The sequence below is a fragment of the Falco punctatus genome, assembly GCF_963210335.1.
Source record: "Falco punctatus genome assembly, chromosome: Z".
In the NCBI taxonomy this organism is placed as follows: domain Eukaryota; kingdom Metazoa; phylum Chordata; class Aves; order Falconiformes; family Falconidae; genus Falco; species Falco punctatus.
In genome coordinates, this window is record NC_137586.1 from 10,973,279 (window position 1) to 10,996,403 (window position 23,125).

At 56.9% G+C, this 23,125-nt stretch overlaps 1 protein-coding gene across 6 annotated transcripts in view; it reads left to right on the forward strand.

The window, feature by feature from the left end:
• IL11RA (interleukin 11 receptor subunit alpha) overlaps window positions 1–22,532 on the forward strand; it is a 45,429-nt gene extending 22,897 nt beyond the window's left edge. For 2 of the 6 annotated variants that reach the window (XM_080371301.1, XM_080371302.1), the window contains exons 2-13: window positions 7,617–7,716; window positions 8,079–8,139; window positions 8,257–8,423; window positions 8,612–8,726; window positions 9,616–9,648; window positions 10,063–10,226; window positions 10,367–10,530; window positions 10,642–10,783; window positions 11,254–11,349; window positions 11,508–11,607; window positions 12,273–12,355; window positions 22,133–22,532. In XM_080371301.1, the coding sequence (XP_080227427.1) occupies window positions 7,617–7,716; window positions 8,079–8,139; window positions 8,257–8,423; window positions 8,612–8,726; window positions 9,616–9,648; window positions 10,063–10,226; window positions 10,367–10,530; window positions 10,642–10,783; window positions 11,254–11,349; window positions 11,508–11,607; window positions 12,273–12,355; window positions 22,133–22,158 (1,251 nt within the window). In that variant the 3' untranslated portion in view covers window positions 22,159–22,532. Of the gene's footprint in view, window positions 1–7,616; window positions 7,717–8,078; window positions 8,140–8,256; window positions 8,424–8,611; window positions 8,727–9,615; window positions 9,649–10,062; window positions 10,227–10,366; window positions 10,531–10,641; window positions 10,784–11,253; window positions 11,350–11,507; window positions 11,608–12,272; window positions 12,356–12,460 lie in introns of all 6 variants that reach the window. The other 4 variants (XM_080371298.1, XM_080371299.1, XM_080371297.1 and 1 more) reach the window with 4 other exon arrangements.
• Window positions 22,533–23,125: the final 593 nt, after the last annotated feature.

Genomic DNA, 23,125 nt, shown 5'->3' on the forward strand with positions numbered 1-23,125 from the left:
GTAGGACCTGTTGGCTCCCTTTAGGTGATGGGCTGAGCTGGGGGGGATGTACGTGCTGGAACATGCGTTTGTCCCCATCTGGCAAGTGTGCCAGGCTGGAGGGTTCCCTGTGCATGGGGGTGCTTTGGGGCACAGCAGCTGCTGGTCCTTGCTGCCTCTGCCCAGAGCCAGGGCTGTGCAGAGGGCAGCTCGACCATTTTGCCAAGGATTTTGGAGCTGCCTTGGCCTCCAATCAAAGCAGGCTGCAACGGGAACATTTCGAAATTCTTCTGGATGAGGAAAATTCCACGGGCAGCCCCCCTCTAGAGAAAGTTTGGGATGGCTGAAATGTTTGGAGTGAGAGGCTGCTTGCTTTTGTTTACTCCAAACTATAATATTGAAGAGGAGGGGTGGGGGGAACCCAAAAGGAAAAAAAGACACAATAGGAGCCTGTAAACAGAGCTGGCCCCGAGTGGGGCCGGGGCGTCTCTCCAGCACTGGGGAAGGAGATGTGTCAGCACTCTCACCGCGTTGCCCTGCTTTCCCCCCGCTCCCTGCTCGGTTACGATCGCACTTAATCTTTCAGAAGAACTTGGCTGGAGTTTTTTTTCCCCAGCAGAAAATGAGCCGATGGTGTTTTTCCAACCTTCTCAACTTAGGCATGGCTCAGGCCCCATCCCCTGGCCCTGCACTGCAGCCCCTAGCCTCAGCGGTGGGCTTCTGCTCCAGCTTTTCCCCACTTCTTGTCACTCCTCCTTTTGGCTTGGGGGCTGCCATCTGACTGACCTGGCATGAGGTGAGGGGCACAGATACTGCCGCGGTGAGACAGTTCCTCAGTCTCCATCCCTGCCACATGCCTCACACCCTGCTATATCCCCTGGCCTGCCTCCCTTCAGGTAAGCAGGAAGGGTTGTCTCCAAGTGTGATGAAGACAGGACATTGTTACCCCACCAGGTGCCAGAACCTTGCACCAGCATCCCCACACCACACATTGCAGGGGTTCTGCAACTGCCATCCTCCACACACACAAGGATGCTGCCAGTGGAGTGCAAAGGGTTAATGGGCTACCCTTTGGTGGTGGCTTTATTTGGCCTCCCAGGTGGCCCTTAATGACACCTGAAATCCCTCTCCAGCCCAAAAGGGATTTTGTTTTGCAAAAGAAGTGACAGCAAATTGCTAGCTGGGGGAGCCTTTGTGTACGGTGAGCTGTTTATTTTGGCCCTGCTGGCCCCACAGCTACTTGGCTGACCCGGGTGCCTCCGTGCCTCCAGGACAGAGCGAGCCCGGTGGCTCCCAGGCACCAGCCAGCTTCGGAGTGCTGGGAGAGGTGGGGGGAGCACCAGGCAGGGGGATGCTGTGGGGCCCCTCTCCTGCTCAGGGATGCTGTGGGGCCCCTCTCCTGCTCAGGGTTCCCAGCTCGATGCTGGACTTCATCAGGACCATCAGGAGGATTTGAGCTTGCATGGGGCATTCACATGTATGTACAGACATACATTAGTTCCCCACATATATGGATGCATATGCTTTTGTATCTCCTTCAGAGCCAGCTTATGGGGGGAGCTTATGCTGGGGGATGTAGATGCTGCTGGGGAGGTGAAATGACGGGGAGCGGGCTGGTGCCCAGCTGCCCTGTTGTGCCAGGAGCTGTGGATTCACCAAAGCCTCTCCCAGGATAGGCTGAGCCCAGCAGCGGAAAAATGTCCCAAACCCTAAAGCGTTCCTGGGACAGGAAAAGCCTTTCCCACCCTGTTATAATCACAGGGTGGCCCAGCTCCCTGCCAGCGGGTCCCACCCGCGTCCCTGCATCCAGCACCGTGCCCGTCCCTGTCCGGTGACTGTGTGAAGAGGACAGTGGGGACGCAGCCCCCCCATGACTCCATCCATCCATCCTAAAAATAGTCTCCTGCTGTAGCTGTAGTGCCAGTGGGTTTCTTTACAGACAGGAGATTATTTTTAGGAATTTCTCTGGCACGTGGCTTCGGGGGGAGTGTGGGGATGGGGACAGGGGCGGAGGGGCCCTCTCCCCCCCTCCAAATGCAACGCTGCTAGCCGGCGTGGCGTCAGGGCTGCTGGCTGCTAACAGAGCCCTCGCTGTTTTGGCCCTTGCTGATGCCTCCAGTTACAATTGGGAGCCAGAGACCTCTTCCCACGAGATGGAGCGGGGGAGGGTGGAAATTGGGGCATTGGGGTGAGTGTTTCCCAGCTGGGGTAAGAGCAGAGCCTGACCTCCATGAAGCTGTTGGCATGCTAGGTGTGTGGTGGCTTCCCAGGGCCCAGCACTGTGTCCCACCGCAGCTGCTGGCCCCACGGAGGAGGGAGATGAGCCTTGGGACAAGGAGGAGGTGGGTCTGGTGAGGATACCGGTGGGCCTGCCATCATCCAGCCATTGCCAGAGGATACTGTGGGAGTCGGTCTGAGTTGTGTGTGGATGTGCATCGTACCTGGCTGGGGAGATGAACTGGTTCCTTGGGCAGTGCTGGGGTTAACCCTGTGTTTGGGCTGAGCTGGGTTTAACCCCACTCCTGAGCTGTGCTGAGTTTAACCCCACATTTGGACTGCATAACCCCGTGTTTGGGCTGTGCTGGGTCTAATCCCACGTTGTTGCTGAGCTGGGTTTAGCCCCACACCTGGGCTGAGCTGGATTTAACCACACATTCGGACTACACTGGATTTAATCCCACTCCTGGGCTAAAAGGGATTTAATCCTGGTCCTGGTCTTCATGTGGTATAATCCCATGTTTGGGCTCCTAGGGGTTAAGCCCCATACTGGGACTGTACTGGGTCTTGCCCCAGGCTCGAGTTGTGCTGGGGTTTATTGGACTGCACTGGCCTCACAGGGAAAGGCTGCAACTGGTTTTGCTGGTTTAACTGGGGTAGTTCCAGTGTGCTGGAGTTGCACTGGCTGTAGTAGTGCCTGTGTGTGTGCTGGCTTAGCTCAGCCTGGCATGGTGCCCCCCGCCCCCCCCCCCCCCCCGCCCAGCAGGCATGAGGTCCCGAAGGCACCAGAGGGGCTGGGAACAGTGAGCAGGGCTCCCCCCTTGGCCTCAGGGAGCACCCCCCTGGCAGTGCCCAAGGTGGGCAAGGAGTTACCCCTGGGTGCTGCCAGGGGTCCTGGGGACTGTACATGGCTCCAGTGGCCCTGGCAGTGGTGGGGGACATGCTTCCCTCCCTGCCTGCACCCATTTCTGGGCTTTCTTGGGCACCCGGCAGCTGGTAGGGTGCCAGAGGTGTTTAGGGGACAGGAGTGGCAGGTTGCAGGGGACTGTCCCAGCAGTGACGTCCATGCTCCCCCAGCCCCAAAAGTGCATGTTGATGCAATGATGATGGAGGTCACTGGTGCTGCAGGGGTGAGATGCTGCTTGGTTTCTGGGCGTATCAGTGGCCATGAGGATGGACTCGGGCCACACCACAGCTCCTCAGAGCAGGGCATGGTGCTTCTGCAGGGCTGCTAGGAGGGGAGGGGGTTAGTGGGGCACTGTGCTCCCAACCCTGCAGGAAAGCAAGAAGAGGCAAATTCCTGCTGCTTCAAAACGCTGCCGCTCTTAACCACAGGACATGTTTCCCACAGCAGGCACGGGCAGAGAAAAGGGTCTGGGCTGCAGGGCCAGGGATGCTCCCCCAGCTCAGGGGCAGGAATACAGTATGATGCCATTTCTAGGGTGTTATAGCTGGCTAGCATCAGGTGTCGCCCATTGCAGAGCAGCTTTGTGCAGGTTGGAGGCTGGCAGGACCCAGCACGCAGCAGGCAGAGCTGCCAAGTGCTCTTGGGTTGTTTTACTCGCCACATCTCTATTGCAGCGATGCTGCCCCAGACCACCCTGGGGAGAGTTTAGGAGGCACAGCTTTCTGTGTTTGGTAGGAAGCATCCTGTATATCCCTGCCACCATCTTCAGCCTCTGCAGCACAGCATCGTTTGCCTGTGTCCCCCTCCCTGCCACCCTCGGCTCTGCGTGCAGCTCATTCTCTTTGAAGAGAGACTTCAAATGAAGCAAAGCAAAAACAAACACAAAAAAACCAAACCCTACTGTCTTTCAAAGCGTCAAGCACAATGGAAAGTTGGCCTCCCCCAGGAATCTGCACTGGGCTTTGCCAGGCCACGGCGGAGCATGGCACAGAGCGGCTGTGCTGGAGGGGCTGTCACACCCCATGTGGGCATCAGTGCTGGTGCACATGGCTGTGATTTTGGGGGATGTTTTGTCTTGCAGTATGTCAGTTTGGATGCAGGAAGGGGCTCATGGCAGGATTTCTCCCTGCAGCTCCCCAAAAAACTTTTGGAAGAGCTCAAATGATGCCCAGTGGGACAGCAGGGTTGGTGCAGGATGGAGAGCAGTGCCTTTTGTTTCTGGCTCACATTCATGGGTGCCACAGTTGGGTCACCCTGACTGTGCTGGTGACCAGGGTGTCCCATGCCAAGGGAGCAGAGTCTGGCACTGCTGCCCTCCCTGCCAGCGCCAAGCCACAGGCCCAGGCTGGGCTGGGTCCCTCTGCCCAGGCCATGGCCATGGGAGGTCACCCAGCCCTGGCGGGCAGCAGATGCCTCTCTGGCCTGGGTTTGCATGTGGGGAGGAAGAAAAGCTCTGATTGTTCCCTCTGTCCTGACTTGGCTCCAGGACCACTGTGCCAGGACTCCCTGTCCCTGGGATGTGTCACCACCGATGCAAGTGTAGAGGGATGCTTTCTCCACCCATGTGCCTGTCCGGGGGTTGCAGATCTGCTAAGGAAGGTGGCCTGGCAATGCATGTTTGTGTGTGTTCAGCTGCACGCCTGTTTTCCCCTCAGTGAGGGAGTTTGGTTGCAGAAAGTAAGGGGATCCTTTATGGGCAGGCTGGTTTGCAGCACTGCCTGGCCTGGAGTGCCTGGCCCCCTGCCACACCACTGCACCCGGGGCGGGTGAGGGCTCTGGGTCTTCCCCGGCTCTGCGGCTCCTTCCCCTTTTGTTTGTGGCCTTTGGGCAGCCAAGGAAGGGCTTGCCCTGTTTCTTCTGTCTGTGGTGATGCTTGGTCATGGCTAGGTTTTGGCAGTGCTCAGGCAGGTCATTTACTAAGCCAGTGTGTGTGTCTTGGGGGGGCTCGGTGCTGCCTTCCCCAGTGCTGCACTGGCAGGAGTGGGCAGCTGCCCAAAAGAGACCATCTGAGGCAGGGGAGCTCATGGATGCTGAAGTGAGGATGGGGAGCACTGGGGTCGCTCATGGATGCTGAATTGAGGATGGGGAGCACTGGGGTCGCCCTGGGACAGAGGGTGCCTAAGTGTTGGAGGATGCAGGATCACCTTCATGATGAGTGGTGAGGTACCACTGGGGGGTCACTGTGGAGATCAGGGGGTGGGATGCAGCTGGAGTGGGGTCTGCAGAGATGTCCTCTGCCACCATGTAAAGGTTTGGTGTGCCTCTGGGTCTATTGGCAATACCATCCGCAGCCAGGCTAGCTGGGCAGGGCTTATACCATTCCGCAGTGATGGTAGCAGAGGGCTGGCTGCAAAGTGTGCCATGCCCCCAGCAGTTCCCTTGTCCATGCAGGGAGGGATGCCTTTCAGCATTGCAGCTGCAAGGTCATTTTTTCAGACTTGCCTTGAACCAGTCAGCAGCCCTGAGGCGTAGCAAACTCATGTCAGCAGTGAGCCAGCACCCAGAGCATGTCACCCTGCTACAGAGCAGCATGGTGGTCGATGGATGCAGCAGCTCTGCCTTCACCCTCTGCAGCGCTTGCACAAAACCCCAGAGCAGTCAGGAGAATAAATGATTTTATTTTAAAACTATTTCTTTCTCTCCACGCTAACACATGCTCCCTTCTCCCTGACCACCCCCCAGCGCCGTCCCCTTAACTGTGGCCCACATGGTGTTTGGAGTTATTTTTCATTGCTGCTTTTAAGTGTATTTTAAGTCTCTTTTCTTCCCCATCACCAAAATATTTTACTTTCAGGCTGAATGTTCCCAGTTCATTACCAACATAGTTTTGGCAGAGACCTTTTAACTGATGTTTCTTGGGAATGTTTCTACTGGTGGTTTGGTAGGAAAAGCTTATGACAGTCTCATGAGATTATTTACATTTGGGGGTTGCATTTGAGGCTGCCTGGTGTGTTCAGAACAGGGTTGATGTGGGGCGCCACACACCTTCCACCCTGCACTGGCTGGGTTGCAGTGCATTGCCTTGTAGCTCTCATTTCCTTCGCCACACGGATTGGCATGCAGCCACGGGCACCTGCTCGCAGGACAGGAATTGGCAGCTGCTCTGGGGTGCTTTTGCTGGGCTGCAGCATCCTTCCCTGGAGCCCCTCAGCTGTTGAACCCAAATGACTTAAGGGGACACGGATTTATGCCCATGAGTTGTAGTATGCACTTGTGGCTGCCAGGGAGCTCACTGTCTCTGGTGCCCTCGGCCCCTGCCCACCTTTATCCAGGACCAGAACCCAGCAATACGAGTGAAATAAACAAAAGCCTGCCCATTCATGAGGAGTGGGCAGGGGGCTCTTCCAGGGAGAAATGGTTCAGCTGCCTGTGCGTGCTGAGGGCAGGCAGGGCTGACTGATAGGGACAGTGTGACCCTGCTGGTATGGGTGGTGTGATGCTGGCCAGGGTGGATGCCCCGAAGTGATGCTGGCTGTCACAGACAGGGTGCTGGCTGGGATGGACAGGGTGACACTGGCTGATACATGCAGGACTATGCAGGCTGGAACAGATGCCTTAGGGTGATGCTGGCTGGCACACACGGGGTGATGCTGGCTGGGGTGGAGAGGGTGACTGGCCAGGCTGGCCAGGGTGATGCGGGCTGCTATGGGTAGAGCAGTGCTGGATGTTGCCTGGGATGGACAGCTCTGAGCAGTGCTGGCTGGGATGGACAGGGTGATGCTGATGCAGAGACAGGGTGATGCTAGCTGTGCTACGGTGGGGAGACCCCAGTCTGTGGCTGGGATTGACCCATGGAGAGCTGGGTGCGCATCCCTGACTCAGCATGCCCCACACTTCTCACCCCAGATCCAATGGTGATCTCTGAGTGGAAGGAAGAGATTTCAGGGCCATTCTCCATGGGTCCAGAGACCCCAAATGGCCTGGAAGGGCGCTGACCTGCATGGACCAGCCCTGCAGCGGGTGCAAGGGTGGGCGGTGATGCAGGACCCCAGCCAGCGCCAGCCTTGGTACAGCCTGAGCTCTCACAGACCTGCTCTCTGTGGCTGTGTGAGCCTGTTCAGATCTAACTGCTGTCTCCTGCTGTGTAAATACAGGCCAGAATTTCTCTTAAGTTCCTTCCCACTACAGCTGCACTGGCGTAGGTCTCTGGACCACCCTGAGGCTGGGAGCCAGCCAGGGCTCCCGGCACAGGACTGCAATGGCAAAGAGCCCTTAATCCCGCCAACCCACACAGTCCTGAGCTCCTGGTCAGTGTTTGCCCTTTGTTTTCCCCCTCCAGGCATGGGGACTTCTCTGCAGGCAGGGACCAGCTGTGACAGTGGCACAGACCCTGCCAACTGTCCCAGCTGGTGTCCCAGCAGTATGGTCCCCGCGCTGTCCCCTGCATGGTGGGGTGAGACAAGAGGGATACGTGGGGTCCATGGTCCTGCAGGGGTGCTCTAGGCTGTGGACCCTGCTGGCCACCCCACTGCAGGGGATAACACCCTCTCCCTCCCGACTCTGCCTCCTCCAGATGCGCAGTCCCATCCCAGGCCTGGGCAGGGTGATGGTGTTCCTTGCGGCAGCCCTGGTGTCAGCCTCCCTCGCCGTCCCTGAGGGCTGGGGAGAGGAAGGTGAGCCCCCGCCAAGTCCCCACACAGCCCCCCATGTCCCAGGCATAGGGACCCTGGGGGAAGCCCATTCCCCCCCAGGCAGGCACAGACCTACCAGAGCCAGGTTGTACATGAAACACAGCCCCACGGTGACGGGTGTCCTCTGGCCAGTGCCCTGCTGCAGCTGCCTGTTGCCCAGCCCCAGGTGGGAGCAGTCCTTCCCAGTCCCCTGTGGTGGTACCTGCATGAGGCAAGACCCGACAGCTAGTGCTTGGCTCCCCAGGGGGGTACAACCCCAGGCTCCCCACCTTGACCCCCCCCAGCCCTGGCACGGGGTGGCACAGGGCGCTAACATTCATCTGGGGTTGTGTGTGTCCCTCCAGGTGTGCAGTATGGACAGGTGGGGACAGACGTGACCCTGCTGTGCGCCGGTGCCCATGCCAGGTAGGTCTTTTCTGTGCACACCAGGGGATTTATCCGATGTGAAGGTTTACAGGGTGGGCCTGGGGTGACCTGCCATCCCTGTCCTTTAATGCCACCTGCCCGCTCTCTCCTCACCAGCTCACCAGTGCAATGGAGACGGGCGGGTGCTGTGGCACTGCCAGAGGGCTCAGCCATCCGGCAGGGAACCCTGGTACTGCCACATGCCAGCCTGGCCACTGCAGGAACCTACAGCTGCTACAGCGAGGACGGTAGCCTCCTGCACACCGTGTCCCTGCGGCTGGGGCGTGAGTAGCGTGTCTGCAGGCTGGGGTGTGGAGTGTGTGCAGCCCCACCAGGATGGGCCAGCAGTGCCTGCACACCTGGGAGGGGCTTGCCAAGAGGGGATATTGTGGTGACACAGGGGCTGCTGCGTGCTGGCTGGGCTGCAAGACAGGGGACCTCTCACTGACTCTCTTTTCCTCCTGCACCCCAGACCTTCCAGGAGTCCCCTTTGTGTCCTGCAGAGCGTCAGACTATGAGAATTTCTCCTGCTCCTGGACCTCCAGCGTGGAGACCTTCCTCCCCACCAGATACATGACTACCTACAGGTGATGTGTCCCCCACAGGGCATGGGCTGTGGGGTTTATACAGGGTGAGCCCTGGGGCCCGGCCACAGATAACAACCAAATTCTGTTGGCCACCCGACCCATGCACTGAGTTCACCATGCTGCACCCCAGAGCAGGTCATGTTTTGGGGTGAGCAGAGCACTCAGCATTTGCTTGCTCCAAGGGGAGCCCCCCAGCACTGTTGGGAGGCCAGCACAGGCAGAATCCCTCCCTGCTGACAGCTCTGCCAGCACCAGAGGGGCTATAAAAGAGAAACAGGTCATCTGGAAGCCGCTGAGCGCTTCAGCATGCTTTGGGATGAAAGGAGCCCTGACAGCATCGCTGCTTCTAATTATCCCGGCAGGCCAAATTAGCGGGCTGCTTTGAAGTCAACTGGAGCTCATAAAGCACAGCCCTGCTGAAAGCTGCAGGAGCCGCGGGCTGGGGGCTTGGCGGGGAGGGGGCTGTGTGGAGCGTCAGGGGCTTGGAAGGGAGGGGGTGGGAGGAAGCAGGGGGCTTTTAGGGTCTGTAGTGGGAGGGCAAAGCCAGCCACCGAGGAGCTGCTTTTATTTGTATTCCTGCACCTTTGCTGATGCTGCATGATGAAATCCTGCGCAGGGGAGGGGGGTCCTCTGGGGAAAGACCCTCTTGGGCACCCTGCCATCTCGTTCCTCTGGGATTGCCAGCTCCTGCTGCCAGGCTGCTCACTGGCAGGGCTGGGCACAGTTTTGACTCCATCTGCCATGCCACGTCATCTGTGTGCACCACTGTGGAAGTGGGGGGCTGCTCTGTGGTGCAGAGACCGCTGTCCCTCCTCCGGGTCACGGCTGTGTTGGCTTCGTGCTGTGTCTTCATCCTCACCGTGTGCTTTTCCATCTCTCTCTATGACAGGAAGAAATCGCTGACGGGTGAAGAGAAGCGGAGGTAGGACTGACTCTCACTGCAGTCCTGCTCCCTGGGGACTGACCCCCGTCCAGTGACAGAAGGCTCTACCACTGTCCTCAGTGGGGTCCCCAAAGTGAGGACTGAAGGTCCCCATAGGGGAGCCAGCTACCTAAGCCTGGGTGCCTGGGAGAAGCGTTTGCCCCCAGGAGGAACCTTCCCAGGAGGGGCTGTGGGGCTGGGATGAAGGTCCCTTTGGTCATGCTCAGAGGGATGTGCTGGGCTCTGGAGGAGTGCGGGCAGCGGAGCTGCAACAAGGGCTACATCCTCCACCAGGGTCTTGGCATGGGGGTCTCCCTGCATAGCACCTCCTTGGCAGAACTGTGAAACTGTGTGGTGAGCGGGGCGGGGGGGGGCACAGACAGACATGTCACCACCCTGCCTCCCTGTCTGCAGGAACAAGAACGGGCATGTGGGGCCATGCCTGCAGGATCCATCCCACCCCGGCACCTGTACTGTCCATGGGTCAGAGTTCTGGAGCTCCTACCGCTTGAACATCACTGAGGTGAACCCATTGGGCTCCAGCTTTCGCCTCCTTGATGTCACCATGCAGGCCATCAGTGAGTCCCCATCCATCCATCTATCCATCCCAGTGTCTGTCCATCCCTTGGGCATCCAGCTCTGGGCAGCAGAAGGGAGCCCCACACCCCTCTGCATGGCATTCTGGTGTGACGAAGGTTCCCTGTCCATTCCTGCACAGTTAAGCCAGACCCTCCAGAGGGCTTGGTGGTGGAGCCCATCCCCCTCGCCCCACGGCGGCTCCACGTGAGCTGGAAGTATCCCTCCTCCTGGCCCAAGGAACCCCACTTCCAGCTCAGGTTTCGGCTCCAGTACCGGCCCGTTATCCATCGCTCCTGGTCTGTGGTAAGCGGTGGGCAAGAAAAGGCAAAGCTGGCATGGGAGGAGGGTTGGCGCAAGGGCAGTGAGGGGTGCCCGTGCCTGCCTCACAGCACAGCTCCCCTCTGCACGGCACAGGTGGAGACGGTGAACCTGTCCGAGGTGATCACAGATGCCTTTGCTGGGTTAGAGCACGTGGTCCAAGTCAGCGCCAAGGATTTCCTGGATGCAGGGAACTGGAGCGAATGGAGTGCTGAGGCCCGGGCGACACCAGTCAGAGGTGCGAGGGGGACAGGCTGCAGAGCCCACCAGCCCTACCAGGTTGCACCATCCCTCCCCAAAACTCCTCCAGCACCCAGGCTTCTCCTCTCCAACCCCTTCCCTAGAGCACCCATCCTCCAAATATTGCCCAGAGCAAGTCCCAGCTCCTGAGGTCCCTTAAAGTTGACCCAGAAAGCTGGTCCTGTGCACTGTGTAAGAACTGGCCCCATGGTGGGAGGCTGCATCAAGGGGGCAAAGCATGTCCCAGCCCCATGGCAGGGTGCAGCCATGCTGCTGCCATTTGGGGATTGCCCCCCACAGCTTCGGGGCAGAGTGGGACTCCCAGAGCACTACTAGCACCCTGGGGGCACCCTTGGGCTCATTCGACCCCTGGGGCACAAGGGCACACTTCTTCACTCCTCTCTTTTGGTCTCTGGGATGCTGCCCATGCTTTTTGGTGAGTATTTCCCATCCCCTCTGTCCTTCCAGACCTGGTGACCACAGCAAGTGAAGAAACCACTACAGACACCAGCCTGGAGATCCTGGCTGAGGAGCCCTCCCAGGCTTCCAACCCTGAGCCTATCAGTGAGTAGAGCCTGGGGGTGGCAGGCAGGAGTGCCAAGGGTCCCTTGCCCCGTGCGCATGTGTGGCTGGGGTGCTGGATTGTCCAGGAGCTTGCAATAGGATCCCCAGGGTGCTGGGGACTGTGGCATCCCTTGACCGTGGCAGTCTCTCTGTCCCAGACCACAGTGACCCCGTGGAGAAGATGGCTGTCCTGGTGTCCCTCGGGATCTTCGCCTTCTTTGTCCTGGCTGCTGTTCTCATCATCACCATCCTCGTCTGGTAGGTTGGGTTTTGAGACGGAGGAGTCTGCATGATTGCTAACCCATCCCACTCTGGCCCCCGAACCCTCAGCATGGGGTGCCCCATGTCCCCCGCCAGCCCTGCTCTGAGGTCTCTGCCCATGCAGACTTGATGCCAGCCCCATAAGCTGCTTTATGCTCCCCTTGCCCCCTGCAACATCACTGCATCTTCCCAGCACACCCCATGGGCTACAGTACTTCCCAGCCTGCCTGGGGTCTTTCTGATAAGCCCACATCCATGGGACCTTTCTGAGTATCCCCCAAAGATGTTGCGGCTACTAACATCACCGCAAAGGCTTCTGCCTTTCTGGGGACTCTCATGCTCCAGAGTCATCCCAGAGACACCTCCATATGCCTTCATCCCCTGGGAGTCCTGCCACTGGGCACTGCCGGCTGGTCCTTCCCCAGGTCCCCTCTCATCCTGCCATGGCTGTGTTCTCCCTGACACAGCATGGCTCTGCTGTTGGTCCCTGTCCCGATTCCAGTCCTGCTCTGTGTTGTGACGAGCTCCTTCTGTAGCCCTGGAGCTGACCCACTGGAGCGGCTGAGGCTGGAGATGCAGAGTGGGATCAACAGGGATGTGGGTAGGTCCTGGTGCCCAGGGGTGCTGCTTGGGGTCCTTAGCCACTGCTGCTTTGTCCCCAGGCTCCGGGTGAGGAAACAAGGCAAGGACAAGACCAAACCCCACAACTTCTTGGTTGCTGCCACCCACTTGAAGGCACTACCGAGTGAGTCGGGGTGCAGGGGAGGTAACGGGGGGAATGCGGGGGAAGGAGCGTGGGGGGAGGGGGGCCATCAGTGCCCCCCTGACCCCCTGCCCTCTCTCTCGGCAGAGGCCCAGATCCTGTAGTGAGCCCTGGCCGATCCCCACTCCCTGCACCCGCTCGCTCACACGTGGGACTTGATGCCACTGCTGGCCCCTAAGGACCCCACGCCTTCTGGGTTGCCCCATGGTCGTGGACATTGCCGGAGCTCCCAGCACCCTGGGGCTGCAGGATGGACCCTAAGGAGAGAGGCACTGCTCCTGGGAGCTTTGGGCTGCCTGTGCCTTCCAGAAGCCAGCTGGAGGCACCTTGGACTCAGCGTCTCTGGCCAGCCCTACTGCTGGGCGCTGCTAAACACATGGGGATGAAACGCTGAGCCAGCCCCACTTCCCTGCCTAGTGTCAAGGGGGGGGACCATGGGTGTAGGCTCCCAGGGGCGCCGGGCATCAGTGAGCAGGGAGTGCTGAGCCCTGCCCATCACCCCCCACCAGCTGCCAGCAGGCAGAAGGGACTCCCCCGACCCTCTGCCCCATGCCGTGGCTGCATGGAGCAGTGATACCAATAAAGGGGGTAGCATTGGCACTGCCCAGGCAATACCCCCTTGCAGGTGATGCCGGGCCAGGGGAGAGGTGAGTGGCACTGAGTAAGATGCCAGCTTGGGGACAGTCCTTGCAGGAGGTGCACAGGAGGCAGGGCTGGTCCCCAAACAGGTCAGCTCCTCCCCAGGTCCTCAAGGGCCTGAGAGAGACCCTTGCCTGGGCCAGCCCCCGCTGAGTGCCAGAAGAGGATGCAGGCAGCTGCCTGGGACATCTCCCCTGCCCTCACCAGCCCGGCAGCAGGGACAGGACCCTCCGCACAGTCCCCCACTCTCAGCATGTGGCCCCCTCCCTGCGTCTCGACCCGGCCCCTCTAATGACTTCCATGTGTTGGCATCTCCTGACCCTGGTGCTCAGCGCCAGCAGCTCAATGAGATCCAGATGGGACTGGGTGGAAATTCAGGCAGCAGTAGTGGGGGGAGTATGGGGAGGAGAGTCAGCATGGGGTGGGGGTGCAGGGACCCTGCAGTGCACCCACCCCACCGGGCTGATGTGTCACTACTAGCTGAGCCCCAGGGCTGCCCTTGAACCCGGGATGCAGAGGGAGCCTGGAGGGGTGTGACTTCCCAGAGGGTCCTTGTGGGGACTGGGTTGGAGGGGACAGGGGTAGGGCTGTGCCTTTTGCAATGGCTCATGTGCCCACAGACCCCTCTGCCCTCACTGGGTGCCCCTGTGCTCCCACCCCATGTGCAGGGGCATAGGGGCTGCCCATGCTGGTGCTTGGCTTTGCCCTCACTGCCTCCAGTGAGCACACTGACAGTGGATGGGGGAGATGGGGGTCAGCCCTCCATCTACGGTGTGCTGCTGGTGTGGTGTCATCTTTGGACAGGAGCAGGGCTGTCCATGGAGCAAGCAAGGCAGGTCACCAAGCTGGGGAGGTATAAGGGGGCAGATCCTACTTGGGCTTCTGGGCCCAATAGCGACATCCCTTCTCCCTGGTGCATCTCAGAACTTGTCAGCTCCAGCTGTGTCACACTGCCATCATCTGCCAGGCTCCGATCCCTGGCATCCAAACCAGACAGCACCCTTTCTGATGTGTCATGGTCACCCATTTCCCCTCAGTCCCCAGCATGGCGTGGGCAGCCCTTTCCACTTGGAAACCTGCTCTTATCACCACCAGCTCCCACTCCTCTGCCACTATGGAGGGAATCAGGGCTGTGGTTGTCCATATGATGCTGTTGAACATGGGTGATGTCCATTCCATAGCTAGTGGCTTCAGCATTTGCAAATTGAGCTCAGTGGTTTCCTGGCACCTGGTGCTGGCTTTAGGTGCAGGAGCACAATGGCCAGAAAATGGGAGAGTGTGAGCTGGTGTCTCTGACCCCTGTATCCTGCCTGCTTATCAACTCCAGAAGGTCCAGGTGTGCTCCATATAGAAGGAGGTTGTTGCTGGCCGGGGTGAGAAGAGAATGCCAGAGCCTCACACATCCACAAAGGAATGTGTGCCTGCATTGTGCAGGCAAGCTTAGTGGGTAGATAAGAAGTGACAGGCACAGGGACTCCGTAGCTATGCTGTTTCCATGTGCCAAGCCCTGTGTCCCCTTCGTTAGCTGAGGCTTGCCTGGCCAGGCACGGGGGACACCCAGTTCTGGTGACCAGAGCAGCTTGAGGGCAGGAGATGCACATCTGGTCCTCATCACCACATCCTGCTGCCCTTGGGCCTGGAGGGTGACACCTTTCCTCTTCAATGGAAGCTTTAGAGATGAGACCTGCCACCCATTTGGCAGCTGGAGATACCAAGAGCGGGTGAGAGTGCATGCCACCATGAAGTCCTGCCTGCCTGCACTGCATCTGCCTGCTGGGATGCCCCAAGGCTCAGATCCCTGCCCCAGTAGCCTGTAAATGTGACACACAGGCATCAGGGACCCCAAGGAGCAAGTTCAGTGCTTGGGGGCTGAAGATACTTGGTGCCGGGGGCTGCACTCACAGCTGCCCAGGGGGAGGATGCCCTGGTGCTGGGTAAACAGAGCTTTTCGCTGGACCAGCGAAGATGCAAGGGGAGGGCTGGGGTGGAAGAAATCTGGGATAAAGGAGAGGGCTCTACATGCCAAAGTCAACTTTGTCTTCAAGCATGGAGAAGAAAAACAGGAAGGGACCATGACAGCAGTCCCAGTGCCGGCACCTCCCTGTCCCACCATGGGGCCAGGGCACTTTCTCCAAGGCTCAGGCTCTTCAGTGGCTCACACAGCCACTGACTGAGCAGGAGGCTTCCAGCTGCAGGCTGGAGCCCTGCCTGGGCTCACCCCTGCCCAGAGAAGGCAGAGGCACTTCCAAACTTGCCTTCCTGCTGTATTCCAGCCTTCCCAGTGTGGATGCTCTGCCAAGATTGCTGGGGGAGCTGGTACAAGCCAGGCCTGGGGATGTTGGGGCTGTGCCAGCTCGAAGCAGCCTGTGGGCTGCATCCACAAGGAGTGGGGATGGGCCCAGCTCTCTGGCATGGGACAGGGACCAGCCCAAGCCCAGCAGAAGAAAAGAGCAGGAGAACATGGCCTGGGACCTGCTGGGGGTACAAAATTTCCAGCAGGCAGTGCTAGGTCCCTAGTTTCCAGCTAGGCTAGTGACAAGGTCCCCAGCACTGAGGTGCAGAAAGGTCTGTGTCTCCATTCAGTGCAGGGTGGTCACATCCAGAGCATCTCTCGGGCAGGGGCTGGGCTGCACCAGGCACCCAGCTGTGTGTAGGTCTCCTCTGGGAAAGCAATAGCCCCGGCAAAACCTTTGCAGCAGGGCAGTGGTTGTGGGCAGTTGTGCAGCAGTGCCTGGGCTGCTTGACTGCCACCAGCCCTGCCAAATATCTGGGCTAGCCCTCAAGCCTAGCTTCCTCCTCTCCCCGCCTCACTGCCAGGATCAGCCCGCATTTTGCAGGGGAGGAAGCGGGTTGCACAGGACTGTGAAGCAAAACAGTCTCAACTTACCTCTCATGGCTGCTCCTGCTTCCTTCTCCACCACATCCTGAGCCAAGGAAAGAAAAAAGCAGCTCTGGCAGGTTGTGGAAGCCGTAGGGTCATGAAACATTCTTATGTTATGAGGTGAGGAAGAAAGGGTACATATACAGTCAGTGGTTCGCAGGGAGGGAAGGATGCATGAATTGAGGGAAGGAGCTGTGCAGGTGTGTAGATGGATGCATGGATCAGTTGGCATAGGATGCATAGATGGATGAATAGGTGGATGAATAGGCAGTTTGGACATCCAAATATCATCTAAGCATCAAAGATCCTCATTATGCAGGGGCTGACTTGTGAAGATGGCTGAGAGGCCGAATGTGTAAGGCTGGCAAAGGGACACCCTTGGGCAGAGCAAGGACAGTGGGAACAAGTCGCAGGTGTGGCCCGTACACCTGGTCTCCATGGAAGTGGCATCATGGCTGACATGAGGAGACAGAGCCTGAATTGTTACCGGTGCAAGTCCTGAGAGTGTCAAGGGAGAGAGTGGAGCATCTCCAGAAGGATTGTATCCTCCTCAGGAGCCACGGGGAGTGGAGCAGCAGTGGGAACATGCCCTGGAGACACAGTGGATCCAAACACAAATGCTTTAAAAAGCCGGTGCTGAGCATGCACCCTGGCCATAGCTTTCATCTCGCCTGTATGTGGGATACTCTGCCTGGGGTCTTTCTAGAGAGTCCAAGCACCCAGCCCGCTAGAGACCCCTGAGTTCACCCATACTCCCTCTTCTTCATCTGCCTTCCTTTCTAGCTGCCACAGGCTTGCAAAGTCCTTGCCCATAATCTGCTCTTTCCCAAGAGAAGGGGAGATCGCCTGCCAAGCCAGATGTGCTGGCACCCAAACAGATGTGGAGAGGGTAGAGGCCTGAGACACCTGTTCTTGCTGGCCCATGGTAAGCTTCTCCCTGCAGGAGTAGGTTGTTTCTTTCTTTGCTTGCTGGGGCTGGACCCTTCCCTGCCTCCGGGATGCTTTTGGTCTTTCACAGCCAGGAAATGCAAGGCACATGGCCACAGAGGTGCTGGGAGGCTGAAGCCAGCAGCTTAGCTGTCCCCAGGCACTGCTGCTCAGGATGCTCCCAGGGAGTGGCTGCTCCCATGTCAAAGCGGCAGCAACCCTTTGGATGAGCTCTCCCAGCCCAGGTCTTTCCTGCCAGCCTTTTTTTGCACTGAAAACAGTCCTGTTGTCCAAGCAAGAGTTCCCAAAGTTTTGTGTGTTTGCCATGAGGTGTGGTGGCACTAGGGGACACATCCAGTCGTACTGGTTTTCACAGCAGTGTCCATGGCGTATTCCCCATGCATACATCTTTGCTGTGCAGCATGAGAACTGTATCTTCTCAATGCTGCTGTGTCACTTGCTCAGAGGAGATGATCTCCCTTCACTATGACAGAAACTCCATCTTCTCCTCCAGCTGTCTTCAGAGCTGCAGGGACTAAAACAGAGCAGGACACACTTTGGGAGCTTCCCCATGGAGGGAGAGAGAGCTTCCCTGCCTGCTCTTCTCCCACCAGCTGCACCTTATGGTCCTCTGCATCCATTGCCATGTCAGCTGCTTCATCTGCAGGGGCAGACCAAGAAAAGAGAGGTTATGGGCAGCATGGCCCAGCCTGACAGAGGAGCTCTTCCACCAGCTGGGGACTCCAGTGCTCCATGAGTTTGCAGGATTGCACAGAGCAGGCACTGGGCAGCCAGCCAGCCCTGTACAGCAGGGCCTTTCTCTGCATCCCGAAAATGATGGGCCAGAGTTAAATGTGACTCTGGGAATCGCATGCGGCTTTGTAGGGTTACAACATGTGGGGCCCTCCCAGCATACAGGTAACTCCCAGCCTTTGCTCCACACTGGGAGATCCACCAGACACAGCAACAGCTGAGTGCCGCATACCTGCTGGGCACTAGCCTAGTCACCTCTGTGCTGATGGATCTGGAGGTGGTAAGGTGCTAAAAGTGCCAGGTCAATATCTACTCCTGGGATATCCAGGAGGATGCTGAATGATCCCCAAGAGGATTTGCTGACCTGAAAGGCACTGATCTGATCCCCAGGGAAATGCTGACCTGGAAAGTGCCAATGACCAGGAGGATGCTGGTGTGGAAGACATCAATACTCAGGAAAATACTCACCTGGAAGGCACTGATGCCAGTGGTGATGCTGACCTGGAAGCGTGCTGATTGCCAGAAGAATGCTGGGGATGCCAACCTGGAAGGCACTGATCCCCAGGGGAATGCTGACCTGGAAGGCACCATTTATCCAGGACATGGTGCTTTCTCCCCTACTCCAGAGCATTTCTTTCAGCTCCCCACTTATGCTGGGCACCAGCTCAGCCAGGGACCACTGCAAGGGCTTGGGCTGAGGATCCACACTCAGGCAGCCATCCATGACTAGCTGGAAAGAGCCTGTTGAGCTGCCTGCAGGAAGCTAAGCCAGCATCACTTCTCTCAGTTTCTTTCTTCCCCGGCGCTCCCCACTGGAGCTGGGAGCTGCTGCCCACTTATAGGCAAGGGAGAGTGTGGCCCCCAACAGTGGTCCTGGTAAAACAACCCCAAGCCCCATCCTTCTGCAGGCAAGAGGAATGCCCAGACCCGATTTTCCCACTAGATGGCAAACACTGCTTTCAAAACAGCCTTTCGAGGAATTACATGTCTTCCCTGGGAGAGGAGGCTGTGAAAATCCTTCCTTGGGGCAAATCCCTGGGGGCTAGGGGTCTGATGCTGTGAGGGAGTGGGGCTGGGGCAACAGGGACCCCTGGCATGAACGCCTCAGGCATGCAGGAGAGACGTCTGGTTAAGCCTGGGTAGCACTTTCCACAGCCACAAAGTCAAACCCAGCTTTGTTGGGAATTAATTACACCGTGGTTTGCAAGCCAAAAGTGTGTTCATTCCTCCTTGCAAACCACCAGGTCCACAGGCAAGCCATAATGCTGGGTATAAATAAAGAAGGCAAGGGTGAAGGCTGTGCAGGTGGATGTGCAGGATGGAAGGTCTAAGATCTTCTGCCAGCTCAGATGTATTTCCAGGCTTGTGTACATTTGTTTGAATTCAGCCCCAGATTTTCTCGTGGTCTTTGTGTTAAACCTTGTGCAGAAGTTTGCTGAGTGTTTGCTGCTGGCTTTGGTACTGCTGTAGTATTGCTGTGTGGTTAAACATGATGTGTCATTGCTAATGAAGGAGCTAACTGTAGATGGTAAATGTTTAATACGGACAAATCAAGCCAATTAGACAGTCTTGAGAGAGAAGTGTGTCATCTCAGCTGTGGCCATCCTGTGTGGAGGAGAAGGTCTGTGGAAAGAGTACAACACCAGCTGCTACAGCATCAGCGGCTCCCAGCAGCACTCAAGGGTAAAGACCCTGAATGCAGATCTTCGTGCAGACCCCAAGATCACCATGTAGGTAGCTCCACATGGGGGAAGAAGACAGTCGCTGAAGAGGAAGATTTTGTTTCTGAAAGACAGACTTCCAGGTGGATAAATGGGATGACAGCTGTCTCTGGTGTAGAGCTGCAGAATGAGAAGTAAATCATCCTGCTCAAAGCACTCCTTGGAGTTCCCCAGCGGGACTCTTGGCTATTCAACAGCATGCTTTTGTGGCAAACCTGGGGCTCCAGAGCTCAGCAGTGCTTGGACTAGAGCACCAGGTGACCCCAGCAGCTGGGTTCCCAATGGCAGCCCCCCCCCACCCCCCAGCATTAACGAGGTAATGGCAGCAGCAGTATTTCCTCCACAAAGTGCTACAGAGACCTACCCACGGCAGTATCCTCTGCCCTTGCTGCCTCCAACTTTTCCTGCCTGGGGACATCAGTATCATTTACCCTTGGGTGAGAAGGGTCCTTCAGGCATCCTGGCCACTTCCTTCAGGAAGGGATTGTTGCCTCTTCCTCCGTGAGGGCTGGGAAATCCCTTTCGTGGCCATTTACAGTCAAAGAGAAAAATGTGAAAAATGAAAGGAAGAGAGTGACTGGGGAACAGAAACCAAGGGACTCATGTGGCTCAAGGCAGCAAGACACTGACCCTTTGTGAGCACCACTGAACCACAAACAGAGCAGGTAGAAAGCCCTTCTGGCCCTCTGCAGCATAGCTGGGCTCCCTGCCAGCCTCTGTGCTGTCATGTGCTGATGCCTGGGGACATGGGATCAGGGCAGAAGGAGTGACAACATAGGTGGCATAGGCTGATGCATCCCTGTGTCTTGAGGATTCCCCATCCCTTTGCCAGACTCAGCCTCCAAAGGCAGCAGAGCAACACAGATGTAGCTGCATCACTCTTGAAGGTGGGATTTACAGGAGGGTTTGACCATCACTCCTGACCTGAGGGATGGACAAGACCCTTTGCCTGAGGATGTCACATCTTTACCTTGAAGCATGAGTGATTCCAGCTTTCCATTCCAGGTCCTGGGAGTGTTTCTGGCCCTTCCCTGTAGGCTGAAAGTTATCGCAGTTTCATCCTGGGTGTTTTTCACCAAGCAAATGCTTCCTGCCTCTGCAGGGCATCTCTAAATGGTGGCAGGATGTCATGGGCAGCAGGCACCTTCTCACCCCCTGGCCTTGCTTTTCCCCCTGTCTTGGGTCCCTAGAGGCTGGAGCCTGCTTCCATCTTGGTGCCAAGTGGTCCCAAGCTGACCACCAAGCCAGAGGCTCTGGAGCAAACTGGGAGCCATGTCCTCTCCTGCCTGCAGCAGGGTGACACCATCCACATGCCTCACCTGGTGCTGCCAGGCAAGACCATCTAAGCACCTTGCGTGGCAGGTGGTGAATGAGAGGCATTAGCAAGCAAGGTAGCTGAGGGGGCTGGTGAAATGTTTTTGCTATGTGCAGAGCTGAGGGATGAGCCTTTTGAGACCCAGCTGACCTTGCTTTCCAGAGGGGTAAAGGCGATAACCCACCATGACACACTGACAGCCCCAGCAGAAGTGTCATGCAGAAGCCAACACCCAGGACTGCACAAAGAAGGGCAGGGACTCTCCAGCTACATCTGCACTAGGAAACCAGCTTTGCTGGGGACCACTTTCTGTCCCTGGGCCAACAGGCATGTGACAGCCAACCTCCACCCTACTGAACTCTCTTCACCCTCCTTGGCTTCACCCAAACTGCCTGTTGGGAATGATGCCCACCTTTGGGGTCAGCTGCCTAGGCTAGCTGACCTGGGCCAAAACCTGCCAGGAGCAATGTCGAATATGTTCCAGCACAAGGGGACATTTGCTTCAGTTACTGTCACCCACAGAGCCCTGATGCCCTGTAATGGGCACTGCTGTGTCTTCAGGGGGCACTGGGGCAGTTGGGTAGCTTGGACTCCTGCCTGTAGCATGGCTAAAGAGAACTGCTGAGTTAAGGGGCCCATTGGGAGGATAAATGGAAAAAAATGCAGTACCATTTGTGTGCCACCATGGCCATACTGGCCATGCTGCAGCCTGACAGGAGGGGAACCCAGCAGAGACTGAAGCCTCAGAGTGGAGGAAAGATGAAGGAGCCGTGCTTTGTTGGTGGCTTAGATCCTGCAGTGGATTATTGGGCTCTGCTTCCTGCAGATTTTAGCTGTTTGCTTATTCCTGTTGCATAAACACATTGGCTTTGCTCCAGGGCCAAATTCTGCAGTTGATAACCTCTTTCTCTACCCCTTTGCATGACAACCCTTTAAATACAGCGGTTCCTAAGTTGTGGCCTGAGGATCCATGGTGAAGACCTGACAGGTGCTCTACAAACCTGCTTCACCTCTGTAGTGCTCCCTGCTCTGCAAGGCTGGAAACTCATAAAACATGTAAGAGCTAACCAGGGTCTGCAGCCCAAAGGAAAGGTACTTGTGGTTGAAGGGCCATGCTTTCATTTCCTCCTGAAGGCAGCCACTTTGAACGAAAATACCCAGAAAGTATCTGCTGCCTTTCCTGGGGCACTGACTGCAAAGAGAAGTGCAAGTTCCCTTTGCACAGGCTCCAGAAAAGCCCACAGCAACTGCTGCTGTGATTCCTCCAGTATAATAATCTCCATATGCTTCCTAAAAACACAGCTGGGATCCAGAAAGTAAGAAAAGACAAAAAAGACAATTGCATACAAGGAGGCTGGGTATTGGGATGATGCGCAATAGCAGAACCTCCATGAAGTATTAAGGAAGGGGTGCTGCCCAGATGGCTGTTGGGTTTCACTTCTGTCACACCAAGGGAAGTCCAGCTTCTCAGTGTCTCTAGGATCTGGACGTTAAATATCACACATTTCTCCTGTGTTCCTCAGCTTTGCCGAGGGCAGCAAGGAGATGATGCAACCCCTATTGCCTATCTGCTCACTGCTCGTGCTGGGAGGCAGGACAGAGTGACAAAGTGCTCTCCAGCCGCACAATCCATCAGCAGGACAAATTAGCATCAGCAATGCAAGGAGAGGGGAAGTCCAAGACATGGGGCTTGCAGGTGTCCCTTCAAGGATATGAACCTACATCGTATCACTGTGAATATTTACGCAAATGCACCCAGGGCTGCATAATCTGCAAACCTGAGCACATTGTTTAAAAAGGGGATAAAGCGCTGAGTTGTCCTGTGATCATTTAGATTTACCTTCACTTTTTTTTTCCTTGATGTCTGTTACCAGGCTAAGTTTGTGTATCTTGTAACCAATAAAGATATTAAAAGCCCTTTAACCTACTGCTGCATAATCAACAGCTGATTTCCCTGTGGAGGTAAATGGCACTAAACAGCACTGGTGTAAGACAGTAGCTGTGCAGGGCTGGGAGCTCACTGGGAAACACCCTTCATGACCTGGGAAGTATTCCTGGCACGCACTTGCTGCAGGTTGGGCAGGCTAGCCTTGTCCCATCCCTGGCTGTAAAGCAAGTGGCTTTCAGTGTCATCGCACAGGTACAATGGCTATGCACAAGCTAGTGACAACCAGCCAGGCATGCTAGCAGAGTGAGGTGGATTTTCAGTGTCACCAAAGATAAGCCCAGGGAACAGCACTAGGGAATGTGTCTGGAGCACTGATGTGATGTCAGCTCTGAACTGATACAAGCCTACATGTACCAGCATAGGAGGTTAAAAAACAGTAGCAGACCCACCAGGATGGAGATTTTGGCTTCCTCTGATGTATGCTGTGTGCTGTACAAGCTCATTTACCACCAGCAGCAGGGCACAAGTAGACTTCTTCTATGCTTAGGTCTCTCTAACTCCCTGCAAGCACTGCTGGTGCTAATGGAGGTTTGGGAGATCCTTTCTCCTTGCTCTCTCTTTGTCTGAG